The sequence below is a fragment of the Paracoccidioides brasiliensis genome (genome assembly GCF_000150735.1).
Source record: "Paracoccidioides brasiliensis Pb18 unplaced genomic scaffold supercont2.2, whole genome shotgun sequence".
In the NCBI taxonomy this organism is placed as follows: Eukaryota; Fungi; Ascomycota; class Eurotiomycetes; order Onygenales; family Ajellomycetaceae; genus Paracoccidioides; species Paracoccidioides brasiliensis.
The window spans coordinates 763,975-783,627 of record NW_011371359.1 but is presented as its reverse complement, the minus strand read 5'-3'; the positions used below and the strand labels follow the sequence as shown (position 1 = coordinate 783,627).

The 19,653-nt window shown below is 47.2% G+C and overlaps 7 protein-coding genes across 7 annotated transcripts; 3 read left to right on the top strand and 4 right to left on the bottom strand.

Moving 5' to 3' along the window:
• Positions 1–610: 610 nt before the first annotated feature.
• PADG_01442 (uncharacterized protein) lies at positions 611–1,891 on the top strand (the record flags this gene model as incomplete). The annotated part of the gene is made up of 1 exon (XM_010759153.1): positions 611–1,891. The coding sequence occupies one exon, from the start codon at positions 611–613 to the stop codon at positions 1,889–1,891; it is 1,281 nt and encodes a 426-aa protein (XP_010757455.1).
• Positions 1,892–4,130: 2,239 nt separating this feature from the next.
• Positions 4,131–4,925, bottom strand: PADG_01441 (uncharacterized protein; the record flags this gene model as incomplete). The annotated part of the gene is made up of 1 exon (XM_010759152.1): positions 4,131–4,925. The coding sequence occupies one exon, from the start codon at positions 4,923–4,925 to the stop codon at positions 4,131–4,133; it is 795 nt and encodes a 264-aa protein (XP_010757454.1).
• Positions 4,926–5,783: 858 nt separating this feature from the next.
• Positions 5,784–7,368, bottom strand: PADG_01440 (ADP,ATP carrier protein; the record flags this gene model as incomplete). Its single annotated transcript, XM_010758613.1, has 6 exons — positions 5,784–5,957; positions 6,048–6,425; positions 6,520–6,765; positions 6,860–6,936; positions 7,075–7,096; positions 7,336–7,368. 6 exons carry the CDS (start codon positions 7,366–7,368, stop codon positions 5,784–5,786), a joined length of 930 nt encoding a protein of 309 aa, XP_010756915.1.
• A 993-nt stretch (positions 7,369–8,361) lies between these two features.
• On the bottom strand, positions 8,362–10,391 carry PADG_01439 (uncharacterized protein; the record flags this gene model as incomplete). The annotated part of the gene is made up of 2 exons (XM_010759151.1): positions 8,362–10,139; positions 10,217–10,391. 2 exons carry the CDS (start codon positions 10,389–10,391, stop codon positions 8,362–8,364), a joined length of 1,953 nt encoding a protein of 650 aa, XP_010757453.1.
• Positions 10,392–10,938: 547 nt separating this feature from the next.
• Positions 10,939–15,677, top strand: PADG_01438 (uncharacterized protein; the record flags this gene model as incomplete). The annotated part of the gene is made up of 8 exons (XM_010758612.1): positions 10,939–10,994; positions 11,042–11,438; positions 11,534–13,072; positions 13,154–14,084; positions 14,143–14,229; positions 14,288–14,509; positions 14,583–15,132; positions 15,242–15,677. 8 exons carry the CDS (start codon positions 10,939–10,941, stop codon positions 15,675–15,677), a joined length of 4,218 nt encoding a protein of 1,405 aa, XP_010756914.1.
• A 680-nt stretch (positions 15,678–16,357) lies between these two features.
• On the bottom strand, positions 16,358–17,014 carry PADG_01437 (uncharacterized protein; the record flags this gene model as incomplete). The annotated part of the gene is made up of 1 exon (XM_010759150.1): positions 16,358–17,014. The coding sequence occupies one exon, from the start codon at positions 17,012–17,014 to the stop codon at positions 16,358–16,360; it is 657 nt and encodes a 218-aa protein (XP_010757452.1).
• Positions 17,015–17,775: 761 nt separating this feature from the next.
• On the top strand, positions 17,776–19,060 carry PADG_01436 (UDP-galactose transporter HUT1; the record flags this gene model as incomplete). Its single annotated transcript, XM_010759149.1, has 2 exons — positions 17,776–17,924; positions 17,986–19,060. 2 exons carry the CDS (start codon positions 17,776–17,778, stop codon positions 19,058–19,060), a joined length of 1,224 nt encoding a protein of 407 aa, XP_010757451.1.
• Positions 19,061–19,653: the final 593 nt, after the last annotated feature.

The following is a 19,653-nucleotide window of genomic DNA, read 5'->3' as shown; positions in this document are numbered from 1 at the left end:
TCAACATCAAACGTCATCAACCGTCAGCTGAATTCACCACAGACTGCGAGTGTTCCCTTCTTATCCTCTTTCTTCACCTATCTAATCAAGCCGGGTTTTCTTTTTCTTGGCTTATCTCTCTTCTTCTTCTTCTTCTTCCTCCTTCCTCCTCCTCCTTTATTTTGTCTTCTAGCATCTCCATCTTATTCAAGTGACACCCCGTCATTTGTGATTCAACCTCCATCCTTGCTTCTCCTCTTTCTCTTGTCGCATCCTACTGAGGCTTGAGCTTCTAGCCCTTCTCGTCTTCGCTTTTCCCCTTCACGTTAACCATTTGGACTTAACTGTGGATATTCTTGACTGGTGTATGTTTTTATGCTCATCACTCTAATATCTTCTTGTCTTTCTCAGTCTCTTCCTTGCTGTGTCACTGCACCTGTCTTTTTCATCACTGCATCTGCATTGACTTGAGACTGGTGGTCATGTTTCTTTCAATATTTTTTTTTAAATCCGTATTGTCTCTATTTTTTGGCGTGCAAAGTGTATATCTACTTTGTCTGACTCTTTGCTAATTCAGGACACTCTTGCTCTCATCAACAGACTAAAACCAATTCACCTTATATCTGCAATCATGGCGACTCGTTCAGCTTCGTCCAGCATTGCTATGGCTCTTGCTGGCAAGACCGCCTCCGTTGAGATCCCCAAGCCGCGTGACAGTGGCTTCGCTTCCGGTAGGGACAGCTTTGTGGCTGTCCAGACCCGTCACCATCGTCATGGCCAGCCCGCTATGTTGCCTACTCCACCGCACTCTGTCTCCCCGAACATATACTCGAATGGCTTCAAAATCCTCCAATCGAGCCTCCCAGAATCCTCTCCCTATGCCTCCTCCCTGCATGCGGATTCCGATATTGACCTGCAGGACGCTGTCGACCGCGCGAAAAGCCAGGACAAGGACCACCATACTCCCTTGGTGGCCGAGAACCTGAGCTCCCTGGCCGGGTCGGACCCGATCTCCCCACGAATGCTGGCTACTAACCATCTCCCCGACATTCTTTTGAACCATGGCCCCCTTGCTATACGACACATCATTGGCTACCTGACCGCGTCGGTACCAGGTTTCTCCAGGATCCCTCCGGCCAAAGCGCGCAGACTGGTTGTGGGTGCCCTGGAAGGTCGAGGCAACGGCAACGGTGAAGGCGCAGGGGTCGATGGTGATGTCGAATTTGAAAAAGTCGGATGGGGCCGGTGGGAGGCGCGGCGTCGTAACCAGCCACCCAGACATCCCACAAGCAGCGGAGGAGATAACCCCGCATCCCCTCCTGGTAGTGCGCCATCATCATATTACCACGAAAGAATTCAGCTCCCGGCCACTGCTCCTGGTCGAAAGATAAGGGACGGTTCCGGCCAGTATGGCTCGTCCATGGCAGGGGATTCAGCTGTATTCTCCCATTCTGATTTCGATTACGCAGACCACGAGGCGGACAAAATGTCCCTCGACGGCGACGGGGATGATAGGGCATCTTCTTATTGCTCCTCGTCCGAAGCTCCTGAGGATGAAATACCGATTGACGGAGACTGGGACGAGGCAGACCTAACGGACGAAGAGGACTGGGCGCAGATTGGAGCAGCCGCCCTCAGGGCTAGGTCTTACCCTAGCGCCCCTGAGGGCGGTAGTTTTACGAATATCAACGACAGTATGAATCATAAATATGGCCGCCATCATTACACTTCCTACACCAAGGGCTCCAGGGGACGGAATCGTGGTGGCGGACCTTCCTATTCGGCCCTGACCAAATCCTCCCCCTGTGGGATTCCTATTCAGCCAATTGATTTTTCCCTTTTGGATGGTGTTGGTGGTGGCGTCGAGGAACGCGCTGCGATCGAAGCACTGCTAAAACTGGGTTCTATGTAATACCATTTTACATTTCAGTTCTCTTCATTCGTTTACTGGGAACATTTCGACGCGCAACGCAACGCAACACGAAGCAATGCACTACCCAAGCTCTAATTACCGCATATTCAACATACCATTCTCTGATGTATCCAAACTTTACTTTTTGGTTGGGCCGGACCGGACCAGGCTGAACCCCCATTTTATGTTCCTTTTCCTAATATTACCTTTTTATTGTTTACTGTAATAATTCCCTATCATCACGATTTACCGATGCTCCTCCCCCGTAACCACTCACCCAAAGTTTGACCCAATTAAACTCCGGTGGGAACAAAGGGACGACGCGCTTCGATCCACAAACATGAACCACATGGGGACAGTGGATCGAAAAACAAACCTTTTCGCGGTTACGTTACTGGGTTTGGCTGGCTAAAATGCCCTTCGGTGACTGCATCAAATAATGGCGTTTTTTTCAACTTTTTTTTTCGTTCTTTTTGTGGTTTTTGTTTTCTTGTTTTTGTGCATTTTTCTCAAGTGTCTATATCCCCCATTTGCATTACCACGAGGCCACTTGTTCTTTTGCTTTTTAAGTTGCCCTTTTTCTTGTTTCCTTGGCTGTATCGATATCCTTCATTTTGGGTTCCCACTCCCTAGGACATACCAGGCACACACAAATCATTGGGGACAGATGAAGATCAATTTTTTTCAGGCGTTTGAAATCACTAAATGAAGTAACAGCTTCGCCCTAGCTGGGTTTCTGTGGTGCTCTTAAGGTTTTTTTCCTTTTTCGTGTTGCTCATCTCCCGAATACTCTCCACTCCGGTGCTATAAGCACCCTTGATACACCGTCTTTGTCTTTTGCTGGTTCATTTGATATCTTCAACACCCCTTGGAATCCCCACCCGAGATGTAAACCAAAAAGATCACCATCTCTTTGGCTCATACATACCATGCCTAATTCTTAAGTTTCTGTCCAAGGATTCTTGTATTCTGTTCATATTGCTTTCTTTGATGCTTCATCATATTCCCCATCAACAGGTCCTCTTTTCCTCCTTTATTTCCCTTGTATTGTCTTCTTTTTAGCTCCTTAATAGCCCAAGGGCATTGCCCAGGGCAGACCTAATTAAACAAACCACAGAACAGAAGAAAAAAAAGGATGGGATCTCGAGTATCAATTTGACATTTGAGAAGTTCTTTTGAGAAAGGTGCAAATGGAAAGAGAAATAGGAGGGAGAGGGACAAAATTTTTTTTAGAAAAATGAGAGACACAAAAAACAAAATAACTTGGTCAACTTAACTGTACTGCACTGAGTTATTGATTGTGCTTTTATTTCTCTCATGTGGATCTTATCTCTCTCTCTCTCTATTTTTCTTTTTTTTTACTTTCTCATGCTTCACATACTGCCTCGGTCGTCTTCATTGTACAGTACTGAGAGTACTTGAAGTCCTTTTGAATTTCTTTTTTGATGAGAGTTTGATTTTGAGTGAGCATGTCTTCTTATGTTTTGTGACCCTTTTTTAAAGATCGACCCCTCTATTTACGCCCTTGCAATTGGATTTCTACCACTACTACCACTACCTATATATAGCTACCACTTATTACATAAAAACTTCCTTTTAATACTAATATATATATATAGATAGATATCCGTTTATGGATTTATTTCCTATGCATCTAGGTGATTCTTCAGGTTCTTATGCTTAAAAGCAGCCGTTCATGCTTCCCTTTCCTTATCCTGATCTGGACCTGCATTCTGAGAGAACTTGATAAATAAAACGCACTAGTATACCAATATCTATCTATTTGCGACTTGGTCAATCATTTTTGATAGCTACATTTCCTGACTGATAAAGAAATTTGATTTGGTCAATAAGAATATTCAGTGGGCATGTGCACCCGACGGGCCTGGCACTGGTGTGAAATCCTGGCTTTCAATCAAGAGAAGAAGAATTGACAGCTAAGCATACCAAAAAATAAAACCGTCGCGGGATAATAATAACAATAATAAACGATGGACAATCCAGCCCACCGCATATCCAAAGAACACCATAAAAAAATAGCCAACCGACATCGCCCATACTATACAACCATCCCTCCCTCCCCCTCTCCCAAAACTTCTCACTACAAAAAGAAAGAAAGGGAAAAAAAAAAGGATCACCCATCCCCTAGCCAGAAAAGAAATCGAAACAACCCCAACCCCAACCCCAACCCCAACCCCAACCCCCACTCCCACTCTCACTCCCACTCCCACCCCAGTGTCTACCGCCGATTAACCCACCTCCAAACCCCCTCCTCAGCCTCCGCCAACTTATTTCCGGCCGTCTTCGCCAAATCCACAGTTGACCGCCATATACCCGCAGCAGTCCAACCGCCCTCATCATCTTCCTCGCGCCCATCAGTTACATATTCATACCTGCCCCCCGCACCACCGGGCGCGTCGTCCCAGCGCCATCTGCCACGGACACCGCTTGGACTCGCTACAGCTGTAGCTGACGTTGTGGCGGCGGGTTGTGAGCCCGCAGAGACTGAGAAGGCGGGAGTGGTGCTGGAGTTAGTGGTGTATTTGTAGTTGTATCTACGCGCGCCGTCTGGGTAGGAGTGCTTGTGGAAGGGGTCGATGGGTGCGCTTATAGAGGGGTTTTGGATGTAGCCTGGCGGATGGGAGAGGGATTGTTGGCTGGGTTGGGTATGCGTTGGTTGGGTTGAAGGTGGGGATGTGGCGTGAGCAGTTGGTTGAGAGGGGATTTGACCTGGTTTTGGCGGTGGAGGGATGGATTGAAGATTGAGGTTCGAGGTGGGGCTGGTTTCTTGTCCTTTTCCGGCTCCAATTATAGGAATGGTTTGGGTTAGTAGAGAAGCGGGGTTTTGCGCTGGCGTTGGTACTGCTCCCGGAACAGGTGCAGGAGGTGATGTTTTGTTTGATACGCTGGGGGAGATAGTGGTTGTCTGCGTGGATGCCGGTGAGAGAGAGTCTGGCCCCTCCATCACAGAGGAGGAATCGTGGGCTTCGGGCGGTGCATCAGAATTACTGTTGATAGGAGCGGAAGAGGTCATGGATGGGGAATGTAGATGTTAACAGGTGGTGTCGTTTCCTTGCGTAGTGGAGTTAAGACTCAGTTGACATTCGTTTGCTAGATGCAGTCTGTTGAGATGTGTCCGCTTGGAGGTGGGCAGTATGACTTGGATAACAGCGAGAAAATGATGGTGGATTTGCAATTCTAGTAATCTATGATAGAACTGTACAATTGAAATGGATGTTAGAACATAAATGACTGAGAGAAAGTTCTGAACATCCTCGATGTTCCAAATGACCAGGTCATCTGAGGCTGACGTCATCAGTCACGTGGACTCCAAAATTCCTAGGTAGTTTAACCTGTGTTGACAGTTCCATAAGCAGGAGGAAGGAATGTAGCTGCCACATTCTAGCAGAAGTAACATTGAAGGATGAATACAACAAATCTCTACTTGTTGGACCCATTTAACAAAAGGAACATTCTCTATTCAGACACAGCGTAATTGTGGTGAAAAAAAAAAAAAAAAAACAGCTAGGAAACATATAGAGAAAAGAAAACGTGAGAGAGAATTGATTGAATGCCAAAATCAAACAAGAGGAAGTACAGAGAGGGAAAAGCTCACAAGCAGTATAGTAAAGTTACAACAGGTGAAAAAGGAAAAGAAAAAAAAAACATATTTGCTTTAATGCTCCAAGATCAAACCGATCTTGACGCACATATTTTCTTCTATTATTTTTTTTTCTTTTGAGTCTCACATCTCATACAACGCTCAAGCCCCTCAAATCCTCATCCCACATCCCACATACCCCCTTCACACACCCATCACATCACCCACAACCCAACTCATCCACTCAATCACAAGTGAATTAGTATCGAAGGAATTAAATAGTACATACGCTTATTTGAAAGCCTTGCCGAAGAGGAGGAGCTGGACCTGGTCGTAGATGGAGAGCACACCAGCGCCAGCAACACCACGGAGGATGTTAGCACCGGCACCCTTGAAGAAGGATCGGACGCCTTCCTTGGCAGCAATCTGTCGGGCGGCATCGAAAGAAGAAGAGTATTTAACGGCCTGTTTGATTGCGAAAAGATTGTGGATCAGCACAAAGAAAGATCGGTCATGTTAAGGATTCAACGCGGATGACTTGAGGATTATACATACCTCACCAGAGGTCATCATCATACGACGACGGATAGTGTCCAGAGGATAAGAAGCAATACCAGCACCAGTGGTGACACCCCAGCCGAGCAAGAACGAGGCGATGAAGCTGCCCTCAAGAGGACCAACAAGCAGGACAGGCTTGATGGAGTCGTACATGCCGAAGTACAGACCACGATAGACAACAATTCCAAGAACGGAGGGACCGAAACCACGGTAGAGACCAGCGATACCATCAGACGCGAGGGTCTTTCTGTAGACGTCTACGAGGCCGTTGAATTGACGCTCACCGGTACCCTTGGCACTCTTGGCGTCGTTGGCAAGGCGGGTACGGGCGTAGTCGAGAGAGTAGACGAAGAGGAGAGAGGTGGCACCAGCAGCCTGACATTATCAAGTTAGTACTTCCTAGAATTGCTCCTGTGGAGTTGCAACCTCGTATTATCGTATTATGGTGATCTCAATAGTCAATACTTACACCACCAGAAGCCAAGTTACCAGCCATCCACTTGGCATATCCATCCCTCTCTTTCTTGAAGTTGAACATGGATTTGTAGGTATCACGGAAAGCGAAGTTGAGGGCCTGGGTAGGGAAGTAACGGATGACGTTGGCGGTGTTTCCTCTCCACAGAGAGACGATACCCTCGTTCTTCATAGTTCGGCTGAAGCAGTCCATGATACCGTTGTATTTGCGGTCAAGACGGCCAGTCTTCAACATCTCATCCTAAAACAATCTGTTAGGATCAATTTAACAATTTTTTTAACTAAAATTTAAGGGTTGGTGTTGGTTTCTGCGTTTATTTTCTTTGGCCACTTACCTGGTTCTGAATGAGGAGCTTGATACGCTCGATGGGGGCAGCGGCAGTCTTCGACACGGCGGCGGAGACACCACCCACTGTTAGGTCGCATCATGTTAGTTCCGGCCCATTCAACGAAAATTACATTGTTCACAATGCGTTCAGCGGATCATGGTGGTACAATGCCGCGACAATGGCTATCATGGAATTAACGCGATAAGGATATGGGGACGTACTCATGAAGTCGACGACGAAGCCCTACAGGGGAAAGTAATGGATACATTAGCCGCTAATTTGAAATTGCGATGGAAAGGGAGATCCCATGGACAAGTCATCAACAGAGGGTTGAGAGGGCATCTCTCAACCCTACAACAGAGCATCATCAATTCCCAAGGCCTTCCAAGACATGCAAGTAACCAGAAGCGATGATGCGCAGTGCCCTAAAGTGGCGGAAATCGGCGCAGGGATTCTGATTGGGGGCGATGGGGATAACTTACGGGCATGCCCATAAAGGACTTATCTTGAGCCATTTTGTGTGATGTGAAGGCGCGCTATGGCGAAACAAAAAAAAAAAAAAAAAAAAAAAAAGGAAAGTCTGGAGGGAGAATAGAGGATGAGAGAGTGAAAGCAGAAAACCACAAGAGACTGCCTCTGAGGGATGGCTGGATGGCGGGAGGGATGGATGAGGTGGTCAAAACCGGGAGATGGAAGAGAGGAGAAAGGAGAAAAAAATTTTTGCAGTGAGAAGCGGAATAAATGCGGTTGGCAGGGCAGGAGAAGGATTTTAGCGCGCTAAACCGCTTTGGGCCACACGCTGCAACAGCCGACATTTTCCGATCGCGGGAAGGGCTCCACCTCGGACCAAGCTGGGCTGTGGGATATTTATTTTTTATTTATTTATTTATTTTATATTTACTTTCTATTGATAAAATTTACTGAATTATGCGGGAATGGGCAGAATGTCTTTAGCCGAGAAAAAGGGAATTCTACCAAGATCGTCTGTGGGGGCAGGATGTCTGTACTGCGTTCATACAGAGCAACTAAACAAACAGTCGAGAGAAAATCGCATCAGAGAATAATTAACAGCAAAATCAATAATCAAGCTCAGGCTGTTTATTTGCTCCTATGACCTCAATATAAAATGTGGAGTATTCTTCTTTGGTAGATCTTTATTTGGGTGCTGTCCTTGTTTGCACACATAATTAATAGATCTTTATTTGGTGCTGTCTTTGTTTACACACATAATCAAGTGACCCGGTTCATGCTTCACACAGCCCAAGATCTCTGATCAATCCTAACATCCTTCGTCTGATTGGCGTTACGTTTTTACCATAGTTAACTTTTATGCCACTCTTCTTGCGTGGAACGTAAATTTTGCCTATCTCCCATGTAGTTAAACTTTTCCACTGAACCAGAATAAAGGATGTAGCTTAAAAATCACAATCGATATAGTTAGTTATAGTTAGTTAGGTACCAAACCATTAAGATACAGCAACATAGCCATAGTAGCAACGCATCCCTTTTCAGTGCTTTTTCTTCGACCGCTTCCGCTTCTTCTTACCTTCCCGAACATCCACCTCCATCCCCCCTCCACCATCCCTCCTATTCTCCCTATTATTATCAGCCACATTCTTGTCCGGTATCTTAGCCGAAGCCCGAGCCAGCGCAACCTCTTCAGCGAAGCCATTCTCATCTCCAAACGTCTCCTTGCGCCACTGTCGTAGCCTGGCCTTCTTCCCCATCTTCTTCAGGTCGCGCCTCTTCCTCTCCGGGTCCCGGAACGACGCCAGTTTCTTCAGCCCGACAAACTGGTTCAATTGGCTGTCATCCGCCATGAGGATGTCTCGGGCAGTCAGCCCAAAGCTCATGGGTGACGTTTCTCGGTAGCGGAAGAGGCCGCTGTACTTCTTCGAGGAGCCTGGGAGCTGAGCGGTGGCAAGGTCTAGGTCAAGGCTGCGGTCGACGAGCTGTTCGATTTTGCGGCGCTCTTTTCTTGATTCTTTTTGTTTCCCCTTTTTGTCCTGTAGTGCCTTCTTCTTATCTTTGTGGGGCTTGGATTCAGTGGTGTCCTCGTCCTCGTCGTCCATGTCAGCATCCTCGTAGTTGTCCTTTTCTCCATCGTCTTGCATGCCAATATCACTAAGCTGAATTTTCACTTCCTCTTCGTCATCAAAGTCAGGGACCAAGTCCTTGATGTCGATATCATCATCCCACTTGGGTTTTTTCAACTTTCGTTTACCGGAAGCGCCATCGTCCTCGACATCACTACCCTCCCTCTCAGCATAGTACTTCTCATCAAACTTCTTCCTCATCTCCTCTTCCCACTTCGCATCATCCCATCCATCGTCAAGGAAACGCGCCCAATCCTCATCACTGAAATCAGAAGTCTTAAGCCCAGACGCAGCCTTGATCTTCTCAATCTTCTCTCCAATATGTTCAATCTTCAGCTTCCGGAGACGGTTGCGCTCCGCTTCTCGTTGCTTCTTCTCATCTTCCTTCCTTAGCCTCTCAGCCTCTCTTTTCTTCTTCCTGCCGCTTAGTTCTTCCCTCCTAACCGAGAATTTGGAAGTAGTGTCTCGGGAATGGGTGACCAATGCCTCGTTTAGTTTGTTGGGATCCTCGAATCGGAAGTTATAGGCCTCCTCAAAAATCTCCGCATTTTGTTCTTCTTCCTCGTCGTCAGATTCAAAAGGCTGGAAGTTTGATCGTTCTGTAGGAACCCAGGCTCTGGCAGCCAGGAAGTTGGACAAGAAAGCTTCCGGATCCTTATCCGCAGATTCGACATCTAATTGCACAGGCTTCGTAGCAGTAGCAGTAGCATTCGGAAATGTTGGCTTTGTCTTTGGGATGAGAAAATCACCATCCTCATCCTCGTCCTCATCTCTGTTATTATGCATTTCTTTAATAATCTCCCGTTTTAGCTCTTCTTGTTCCTGTGCAAACGTTTTTGGCGCATCCTCATCCTTCTCCTCATCATTTGCACCACGCAACAAATTCTCCCTGTGGTAATCCCGTAGGAACATAGGCTTCTGCTTCTTATCCGATCGAGCCGTCTCCTCATCAGTTTCTTTGATTTCCCTGTAGAATTTCACATTGGCATCGTAGACCCTGGGGTCCTTGGAGCGAATGGCGTTCAGGGTGTCGAAGATTTCGCGGTCGAGGGCTTCGGTTGCCAGCACTCCTTCGTCGTCTTCTTCTTCAGACTCGGACAAGGAGTCTTCTGATCCGTCTGATTCGGCGGAAGAGTCTCCTGTCATTTTTCGCTTCCCAAGACCGACTGATTTTCCGTATTTGTCCTCCACTGCAATTTTTCAGGTAAGTCAATTTCCAATTCTAGAAGAGTAGAATTAGAGTAAAAACAAGGGGACCCAAACGCACACTGATGAAATTCCTCTCTCTTCTTGTTGTATTCAAACCGTTTGGCATACTCCTCGTTTATTTTGAATCCCACATTTTCACCGTTGCCCAACAGAGCTCCTCCGTCGTCGCTGCTGTCGTCAGCGCTGTCATCGTCCATCAGCTGCTTTTTCTGCTTTTTGGCCGGTGGCTCCATGTTTTAACGCAGAAGAACCGATCCTCTCTTTAAGAGAACCGGTACAGGAGGGCAATAATCACAAAAGGTTAAAGTGAAGATACAGCAAAAAGAACCTATTTGTCAACACTTTATTAGCGCTGATAGTAGTCATACATCTTTTTTTTTTTTTTTCCTGGTGGGGCTTAGGTCCTTTTTTCGTATTTCATTTCTTTGCACTTTGTTGGTGGAGCGAGCTTAATCCTTAGTTGGCCAATAGCAGAAGCAGCTGGCAGCGGCTCGGCCACTGGCGAAGAGTGACGCTGTGGAAAGGCGGATACAACCTAAGAGCGCGCCATTGACGGCTCTACTTCAACCACCAACCACCAACAACTACATCTATCCCACAACATTCTTCTCTTGCTCTTCTCTTCTATGTCTTACTTCTTACTATATATATTCCTCCTGCACGCGTATCTCTTTGCCATGTGGCCTGTCTTCTAATTGCATCGGGGGGGCGTTTATGAATGCCGCCTCCCTCATTCCATCTACGAAAACAGCGGTCTGCAAACGTATGATACTCTGCTAGATGTCGTCCCCGCCAGCATCCTCTCTTCCCCAGGATGGGAATGTTATTAATGCTATGTATGTTACGTTTATCATGTCGTGCCTGCGTATATCTGTCTATGTAGGTTTCCAGATGCTAACACGGGTTTTACATCCAGCCCGGTTGGCTTAAAGGAGGCTGCCCTCGACTCCCCAACTTTTCGCGCTTCAACAGTTCACTTTGCCGAACAGATCGATTTAGTCGAGAAATGGCTGGACGGATATGCTAGGTGTGCCGGGAAGCTGGGTTCGGAGCTCTCGTCGCTCGAAGCCGTGGCCAACAACTTCATATCCTCCATACCAGCTCCAGTAGCCATCTCGGAAGCTGTCGTCGATCACGATTATGCTTTACTTGCGTTGAAGCGGTGTGGAGAAAGTGTGAAAGATTTCTGGGCAGGAGTATTGTCAAATGTCAAGAAGTCGGACAGTTTGATTACTGAGCCTATTCGAGCGTTTATCCAGAATGATCTGCGGCAGTTCAAGGTCAGTGGCTTCTCGCTCGTTGTTATTATCGCCCCCTGTTATGACCCCGCTTAGGCGTTAATCGTTTATTTATTAACTCTTTCCGGTTATGTTAGGAAACTCGCCGTACGCTTGAGCTAGCCCAGAAACAACATGACAGCTTACAGGCCAAATTTTCCGCCCAGGGCAAATCCAAAGAGCCTTCATCGCTGCGAGAAGATGCGTTCCAGCTGCACGAAGCTCATAAGGCTTACTTAAAGGCTTCGATGGACTTTTGCATTCAAGCACCTCAGATAAAGAATACCCTCGATAAGCTCATAGTCCGCATATCTTTTGATCAGTGGAGGGAGTTTAAGATTTTGCGGGATAACAATTCTTTAACCTATTTAAAATACGGCCAGGAGATGGACCGCATAAAGGGCTGGACGCATGAGATGGAGACGAGCGAGAAGTTGTCAAAGCGTGATCTGCTGGCTGCGCGGAAGCAGATCGAAGAAGCAGCTGAGCTCGCGGTTCGCCCCTCTCGTGAACTTGAAGATTACTCGGTCTCTACGGTACCACACCTTGGATCGCATGGTCCCACTTCCCTTAAAATGGCAAAGGACCACACTTTCTCTCCACAAAAGCAAGGATGGCTGAACTTGAGAATCTTGACGGGGAAACCGGCGAGAACAGCATGGGTCCGGCGCTGGACCTTTCTAAACGGTGGTGTTTTTGGCTGTCTAGTACAAGGTTCTCGAACAGGTGGTGTGGAGGAGAGTGAGAGAATAGGGGTTCTCCTATGTAGTATTCGTCCTGCGTTCCAGGAGGAACGCCGATTTTGCTTTGAGGTGAAGACTAAAAATAATACTATAATGCTACAAGCTGAGACTCAGAGGGAGCTCACGGAATGGATTGGATCTTTCGAAGCGGCTAAGCGAAAAGCCCTCGATAGCCCCAGCCCTACCCCTTTGCCTGGAAAGCCCCCAGCTCAAGACCCAGCATTCTCAATTTCCCAACCGCCTGCACCTGAGTTTGCTGCAGATAGCTTGGAGTCCCTCACGCCCAACGCAAATGATGAGTCTTCTTCCATTCTCGACCGATGCTCAACAGTTCAAGCTACTGATCGAGACGGCCTGGCTGTGCGAAATAGCACCGAGTTTCCAGCTGCAAGGCGATCAACAACCCTCGATCGTGAGATGGAGGGTGGGAGAGACCATGGATCTAGGCTCATTCAGAAGCTCGACATTCACCGCCGCGCAGCAACAGGCTTACAGCAGTCTGCAACTTCATCGCTACCATCTAGTTCACCCGGGATAGCTAGCCTAATATCTGCCAGTCACACTCTTCTACCTCTAAACGCATCTTTATCAGTCACCGCCTCCGAAGTCGAAAATAAATCCAAAGCTCTGGCGACCAGTAACTACAATGCTCGAGATTCACCCATTGGCACTCTCGCGCCGCCAACGTTGGCGAATCCTCCCGCCCCAACTAGTATGAGTAGAGCAGCTGTAATTGTAAGTAGTGAAAGGGGAGTTGGGATAAGAATGTCAGACGGGCTGGTAGGGATACCAAACGGTATACTGGCAAACCTTTGGGGAAGTTCAAATTGGGGGTATGTGAACAAGCTGGAGCGTAAAAAATTATCTACCTCAGCGGGGAAGACTATTAACCAGGTATGCTATGTCCTTTTTAGATTGTCCACATGTTTAGCAGCGGCTGTGTGCATTCACCTAACCTCGATAACTGCATTCTAGCCCAGCGGTTCCGTCGATACTTCATCAGGCAACACCACTGCACCACCAACTGGTCCTCAGCACCGGCAAACCGTCAGTCTTGGTGGCGGCGACTCAGGCGCCATAGAGGGCATTGCTGCAGTCACATATGAGTACCCCAGTTATTATCCCGCACAGTTAAAACCACACGACTCCCAGTTCCGGCTCCTTTTACCTGGTGTGCCGGCGGATGAGGCTCTTGTTTTTGTATTCCGAGCAAGTTTTAGCCCGAATGGCCAGCATGACTTCCCTGGACGAGCTTTTGTCACGACGAAAAATATCTACTTTTACAGCAATCATTTCAATCTTGTGCTGATAAACTCTGTCAGTCTTGATCTTATAACGGAAGTCACGGCCGCTCCGGGTAGAGATTGCGATTTCTTATTCCTTCACCTGGCCCCTGACCAGGGAAGCGATATTCCAGGACGACTTACCATAAAAACATTTCTGGAGCCGTGGAAGCTAATTCAAAAGCGATTGAATTACCTTATTACCATGACATGTGCGAAAGAGCCAGCTAACCTTGAAGCCATATTCAAAACGCTGGTGAAAATGGAACAGGATATTCCTAGGACGCCTAGTGCGGAGAGCTGGGAGGATGTGTCCCCAAACACCCCAATTGATGGAATGCATGATGTCACCGGCAAACGTCCAGAGTCACTTTTCAAGTCGGCAATACACATCGACAAGAGCCTGGATATGCATAAAGGCAAGTTGGGCCGTCATAACAACCATCATCTCGACGTACCTCGACTTAAGTTACCATCTCATCCAGTGGAATATGTGCCTCAGGGAGCTCCTAATTTGGCTGCGGAGAAAATCTTTGACGTCAGCGCGAAAGCCTTGTTTCATATCCTTTTCGGGGATAGATCTGTTGTTTGGCAGCTGCTGCAACATCAACGGAGAGCCCAAAGTAAGTTATGTATCTTCAATGCGTGGGGATGAGCATTAGCTAATATGGTGATACAAAGATATTAAACTGGGTCCCTGGTCGAATCGCCATGGTGCGCATATGAGACGTGATATACAATATCAGATAAAGATGGCTGATACGTTCGGTAAGTTCAATTTTCGTACCCCAGAGTAAGGATCCCGAGTTAACAATTTTTATTATAGGACGGTTTCGCCTCACTGACGTATCTGACTATCAGATTATTGATGTTCAGAATGGCCACTTATGCTACGTTGTTACGGACAAACGGACGCCCTGGCATCTCCCATTTAAACGTTATTTCAGGCTGGTTAGCAAGATTGTTATTACCCATGTTTCGAAGTCCAGATGTAAACTTGCCATATTCACCAAAGTTGAATGGTTATGGGAACCATACCTTATCCGAAGTAAGTTGGCACTCTGGCCCTGTGTCCTAGATTTTCGTGCCCGACTTAAGAATAACTTACATTGTGAATTAAGGTATAATCGACAGGCAAGCCATGAACGATCTTGAGCAAGATGCACTTGATCTTGTGGACCTTGTCTCTGAAGATGTTAGAAGACTCGGCCCCCATAACCAGACGAAAAAGGCTATTGCCCAATTTGGCCACATAGGTCGCCAAAGTCATGTAACTGAGTTCACCGAAGACTTACAAATTTTGAAATCAAGACTTCGCCGGCCTCTCAGACAAAGCGGCATCATCCCACTACTCCTAGAGACGTCCGGATCCTTGCTGCAGAGCGCAGTTTCCTCCTTTATGATATGGCTCTGGGCACTGATTAGATGGGTATGGAAAGCATTCAGTGCGCACAGCATTATACTCTTGCTACTTGTGTTCAGTGTTCTCATCAATGGGTTCCATTCGTACAATGATACGCTTGAATGGTGGCAAGAGCGCAATGCAGGCAATTTTATGAGCCGGATTGGGGTTGGGCCTAATACCATTATGAGCAAGGCAGTGTATATTAAGGATATTGATGCTGTGATTGCTAATGCGAGCGGGATCGAAATGAATAACTCAAGCTCTTGGTATGTTTATTGATATTTTCTCATATTGTCCACAGTCCATTCATTTCACAGCTTGTTATATTCGGCCACATGCACCCCACAGTCGCTGATTTTTGGTTATCTATTCTAGCTTTGCAACTTTCCAGGAAAACAACGCGCTAAAAGCCACAGATAATTCGTGGTTCCTTAAACCTTCCGCTGGCCGGGACACAAAAACAAAACAAGCAGCACAGCAACTCCAACGTACCAGGGATCGCCTGGGGGTTTACCGGCACAACCTCCTCGTTGCATTAAGGGTACTGAACCGGATAGAAAAAGAGGTGGTACAAGTTGAGTGGGAACGGTGGCTTCAACAGGAGACTGAAAGGTGCCACATGATTGAAGTTATGTTGAAAGATCGTGAACAGGGAAATAATAGCGAGAACAGGAGCAATGGTGACACTGACGATATTGTTATGGGTTTTGGGAAACGGTTTGCTGCGGCGGAGATAGAGGATATCTGGCATTGGTATACAGATTATTGTTTGAGTTGTCAGAGGGAGTTGGAGAGGACGCTTGGTCAATAAGGGGTTGCTGATGTTATATATATATATACATGTATCTGAGGCTCTGGTCCATTTCCTTTGGGCTTTTTTTTTTCGCTTTCATATAGCTTTTCTATGTTTCGGTTTTGGATCGGGCAGTATGTGATACCCAGCAAAGGTGGTGTTCAGGGGAACATGGCGGATGACTTAATGGCAGAATTTTGTATGGTGGTTTTTTTTTTTAAGAAAAATTTATGGGAGAGATCGTACCCTCGCTTTTTTACCCCTTTGAAGCTGCGAAGAGTATATCTTTATTCCTTATTCTTTTCGGACGGATTATCTTTAACGAATAGATAGATGTATAGCTTTTAATTTCGACCCGATCTTTTGGAGGTATCGAAGGAAGGTCCTTTCTTTGTGAGCGTTTCATTCCGTATTTCTGGTGGCATGCATTCATGGGGGCCGTGATTGAAGGAAACGCCTCCTATACAGCTCCCTTGCGAGCAAATCCAGATTCAAAAGATACAGGCCCGTATCCTCTGGACATGAATTTGCGGTTGACAGCCAATGACAAGTCCAGGCAACAATATCGCTGGAGGTGGGGTTTTTTTGAAACCAAGTGGTTAAGGTGAACCCCCCCCCCCCTCCCTCCACCAACAAAAACGGGGGAGAACGGATATCAGCAACCGCAGTTTCTGTTTATTTATAAACCACCAAGCACCTCAATTCTGCCTAGGCTTCACACTCCCTTCGAGCACAACGTAGTATACAACCGTCCCATCCCCGCCCTTGCCCCTATCCATCATGGCCAACAAAGCCCTCTTCCCGCCCCACTCCTTGCCCCTCTTCCGCCGTTGATACTCCGCAAATATCTCTTCCTTACTCTTCTTTTCCGTCTTCATCCCCTTGCCTTCTCCACTCTTTACTTCTGAAACCCCATTGCTTCTGCTGTCGCCGCCCTTCTCCACTGTCATTCCGACAACATTCTCAACCCCTTCCGCCTGCTTGCTATCGGGCAATGACATCGCATCAAAACACTCTGCTAACCGCCTCAAGCTCCACGCCTGCCCTTGCGCCGTCGGTATAACCCACTCACGCTCAGTAGGGACGTCATCTGGGTTAATTCCGTGCTCGAGCATGTATGCTTGTTCGTCCGGGTGGGTGTAGAGGGTTTGTGGGGGCAGGCCGGATATGAGGGTTATGTTTTGGCTTGGGGAGAGGGTGTGAGGAGAGTGGATGCGCAGTGATGTCCAACGGTGTTGGTATTGGAGGTTGTGTTGAATTTGAGCGGTTAAGGAGCTTATGGGGTTGTGGGAGGTGGGGTGTGTAAGGGTTGATAGGGCAGAAGGGACGGGGGGTGTCGCTGTGGCGGGCGGCATGATGGATGTATGGAATGGAGTAGCATACGGTGTGGAGTGGCGGGGAGGTTATGGGAAGATAAAGTTGAGGTGACTGAGGGGAGGGTTGGGTCTTGACTTGGTGTGCAGATATTTCAAGCTCTGCTTCCTCTCAGTGTCTGGTGTCTGTAAGCTGGTTCAAGATGATGAGCTACGCGCCTGGACGAAGTTTGTACCGTTGTAGGTCACACAACTTCCAAATGGAGACTATCAGCAGCATGAATCCAATGTAGTGTAATTTAGAGCTCTTTTTTTTTTTTTTAAACAAATGGGCAATTGGTTATACGGTTGATATTTCGAGAAGCAGTGGAGTCTTGAGCTTGTTCGAGTGGGTCATCGGCGGGCTGCTTAGGTAAACTCCGCAGCCCGCGATTAGAACAGATGGCATCAACAAAACCGCAAGCTTAAATTTGCGGATAGCGTCCATTTCCCCCTATTTCGACTAAGATTTATATACCCCAATATACCCCATTTCTCCTCCACTCGATGTGCGGGTTGTGCTGCACTCGAACAACCCTTTCTTTTGGTTCTAGAGGTTTTCCTGTTGTCTACCATGATCCAGCACTCTATGGAGTAACTAGATCTGCGTATCTCTCCCGTCGCTCCATATCATCTCCTTTTTGTAATACTTCTTTCTCTCCACCGCCCTCCTTGCGAAATTAATTAATGCCCCATTAATTAAAGTCACCGTGGCGCGTCAAAAACAAAACTCTCCCTTGCAGAGGGCTCCCTCGTCCGGGATCATGGGCGAGCTTCCAAACCTCCCAGAGCCTGATGCCCGGCAGACCAATGGTGTCGCTTCCAACCAACCTTCGAAGAAGGTTGGTCGGCATTCCCCAGACGCCGGTCTTCTTCAATTGGTTTTATGTGTTGGGGGAATATATGCTTCATTGTAAGAAAACGTTGCCTGCTTCATTCATCATGCAAAAGCTAACGGTTGAAATTATTTGAAGTTTGTCGTGGGGTGTCCTTCAAGAAGCCATCACTACCACTGCCTACCCCATCTCACCCCCTACGGCAGAGAACCTCAAACCGCCAACGGAACGATGGAAGTTTCCCGTCGTCCTAAACACAATCCAGTCCTTTTTCGCCGCCATTACAGGCTTTGTGTACCTCTACTTTTCCACGCCGCAAGGCAGAAAACTTCCCCCAGTCTTCCCGACAAGGCGCATCGTCTTCCCGCTTATCCTCATCAGCATATCCTCCTCTCTCGCCTCGCCCTTTGGCTACGCCAGCCTTGGCCACATTGACTATTTGACCTTCATTCTCGCCAAGTCCTGCAAACTCCTCCCAGTAATGTTCCTCCACCTCGCCATCTTCCGCAAACGCTACCCGCTTTATAAGTACGGCGTCATTCTCCTGGTAACCATTGGCGTCGCAACATTTACCCTCCATCACCCCACGTCCAGTAAAAAGAAGAACAGCCATAACAATGGAAACGGTTCCTCCCTCTACGGTCTCTTCCTTCTTTCCATAAATCTCCTTCTGGACGGTCTCACAAACACCACCCAAGATCACATCTTCTCCTCACCGAAGCTATACACCGGCTTTACCGGCCCGCAGATGATGGTGGCGCACAATCTTCTTTCCACACTCCTAACAACCACCTACCTTCTTGTCACGCCACATATATCCACCTCAATCCTCCCACTCATGCCCCTCCCCATCGACCTATCGGATACCTCCGAACTATCCTCTGCACTTGCTTTCTTATTCCGCCACCCAACCGCGATAAAGGATGTCATTGCCTTCGCCACTTGCGGTGCAATTGGCCAGTTATTCATCTTCCACACTCTTGCGCGTTTCTCCTCATTACTACTTGTTACAGTTACCGTGACCAGGAAGATGCTTACAATGCTCTTGAGTGTGATGTGGTTCGGTCATCGTTTGAGCGGCGGGCAGTGGATAGGTGTTGGGCTAGTGTTTGGGGGGATTGGAGCGGAGGGGTTGGTGCAGAAATGGGAGAAGGCGAAGCAGTTGTCGGACAAAGAGAAGCTGGATAGCAATAAGGGCAAGAAAGAGATTTAAACGAATAGGACCTATATACCAGGTATCTGTACGAAAGAGTGAGATTGATAGATCACCCAAATAGAGGCGTATTTGTTTTGTTTTCCTTGAGTAAGATGGATCCTGGGCTACTCGCCATCCTCCTCTAGTCGCCGCCTTCTCAAAACTTGACCGCTTCATCAAAAGGCTCAACAATTCCATGAATTCTAATAAAGCTTGCCATTCTATCATACATGCTTGTAGTCCTACTTATAATACAGCTGCTGCTGCCTTTTTGGCTTGACTTTCTGGCTTCACATGACACTCCTATATTACTCCTACTACATACGAAGCACATAGATTTTGTGCCTTACATAAAAAGAAAACAAGTGAAGGAGTGGTAGATAATGCCTCCTCATCAACTGGATTGATATATAATCAAGCATACTCATAAACAACCGGACAGGGAGTGCTAACAAAAACGTTTCATAATTCATCTATAATTTATATGTACTCCATACCCATGCTAGGGGAATTCTATACCTTGACTCGCTCAATTTGCTACATAGAATATAGAAGAGGGTCACCCGGAACGCGATATGAGGAAGAATGAAACCAGAAGTGAATCGTCAAGG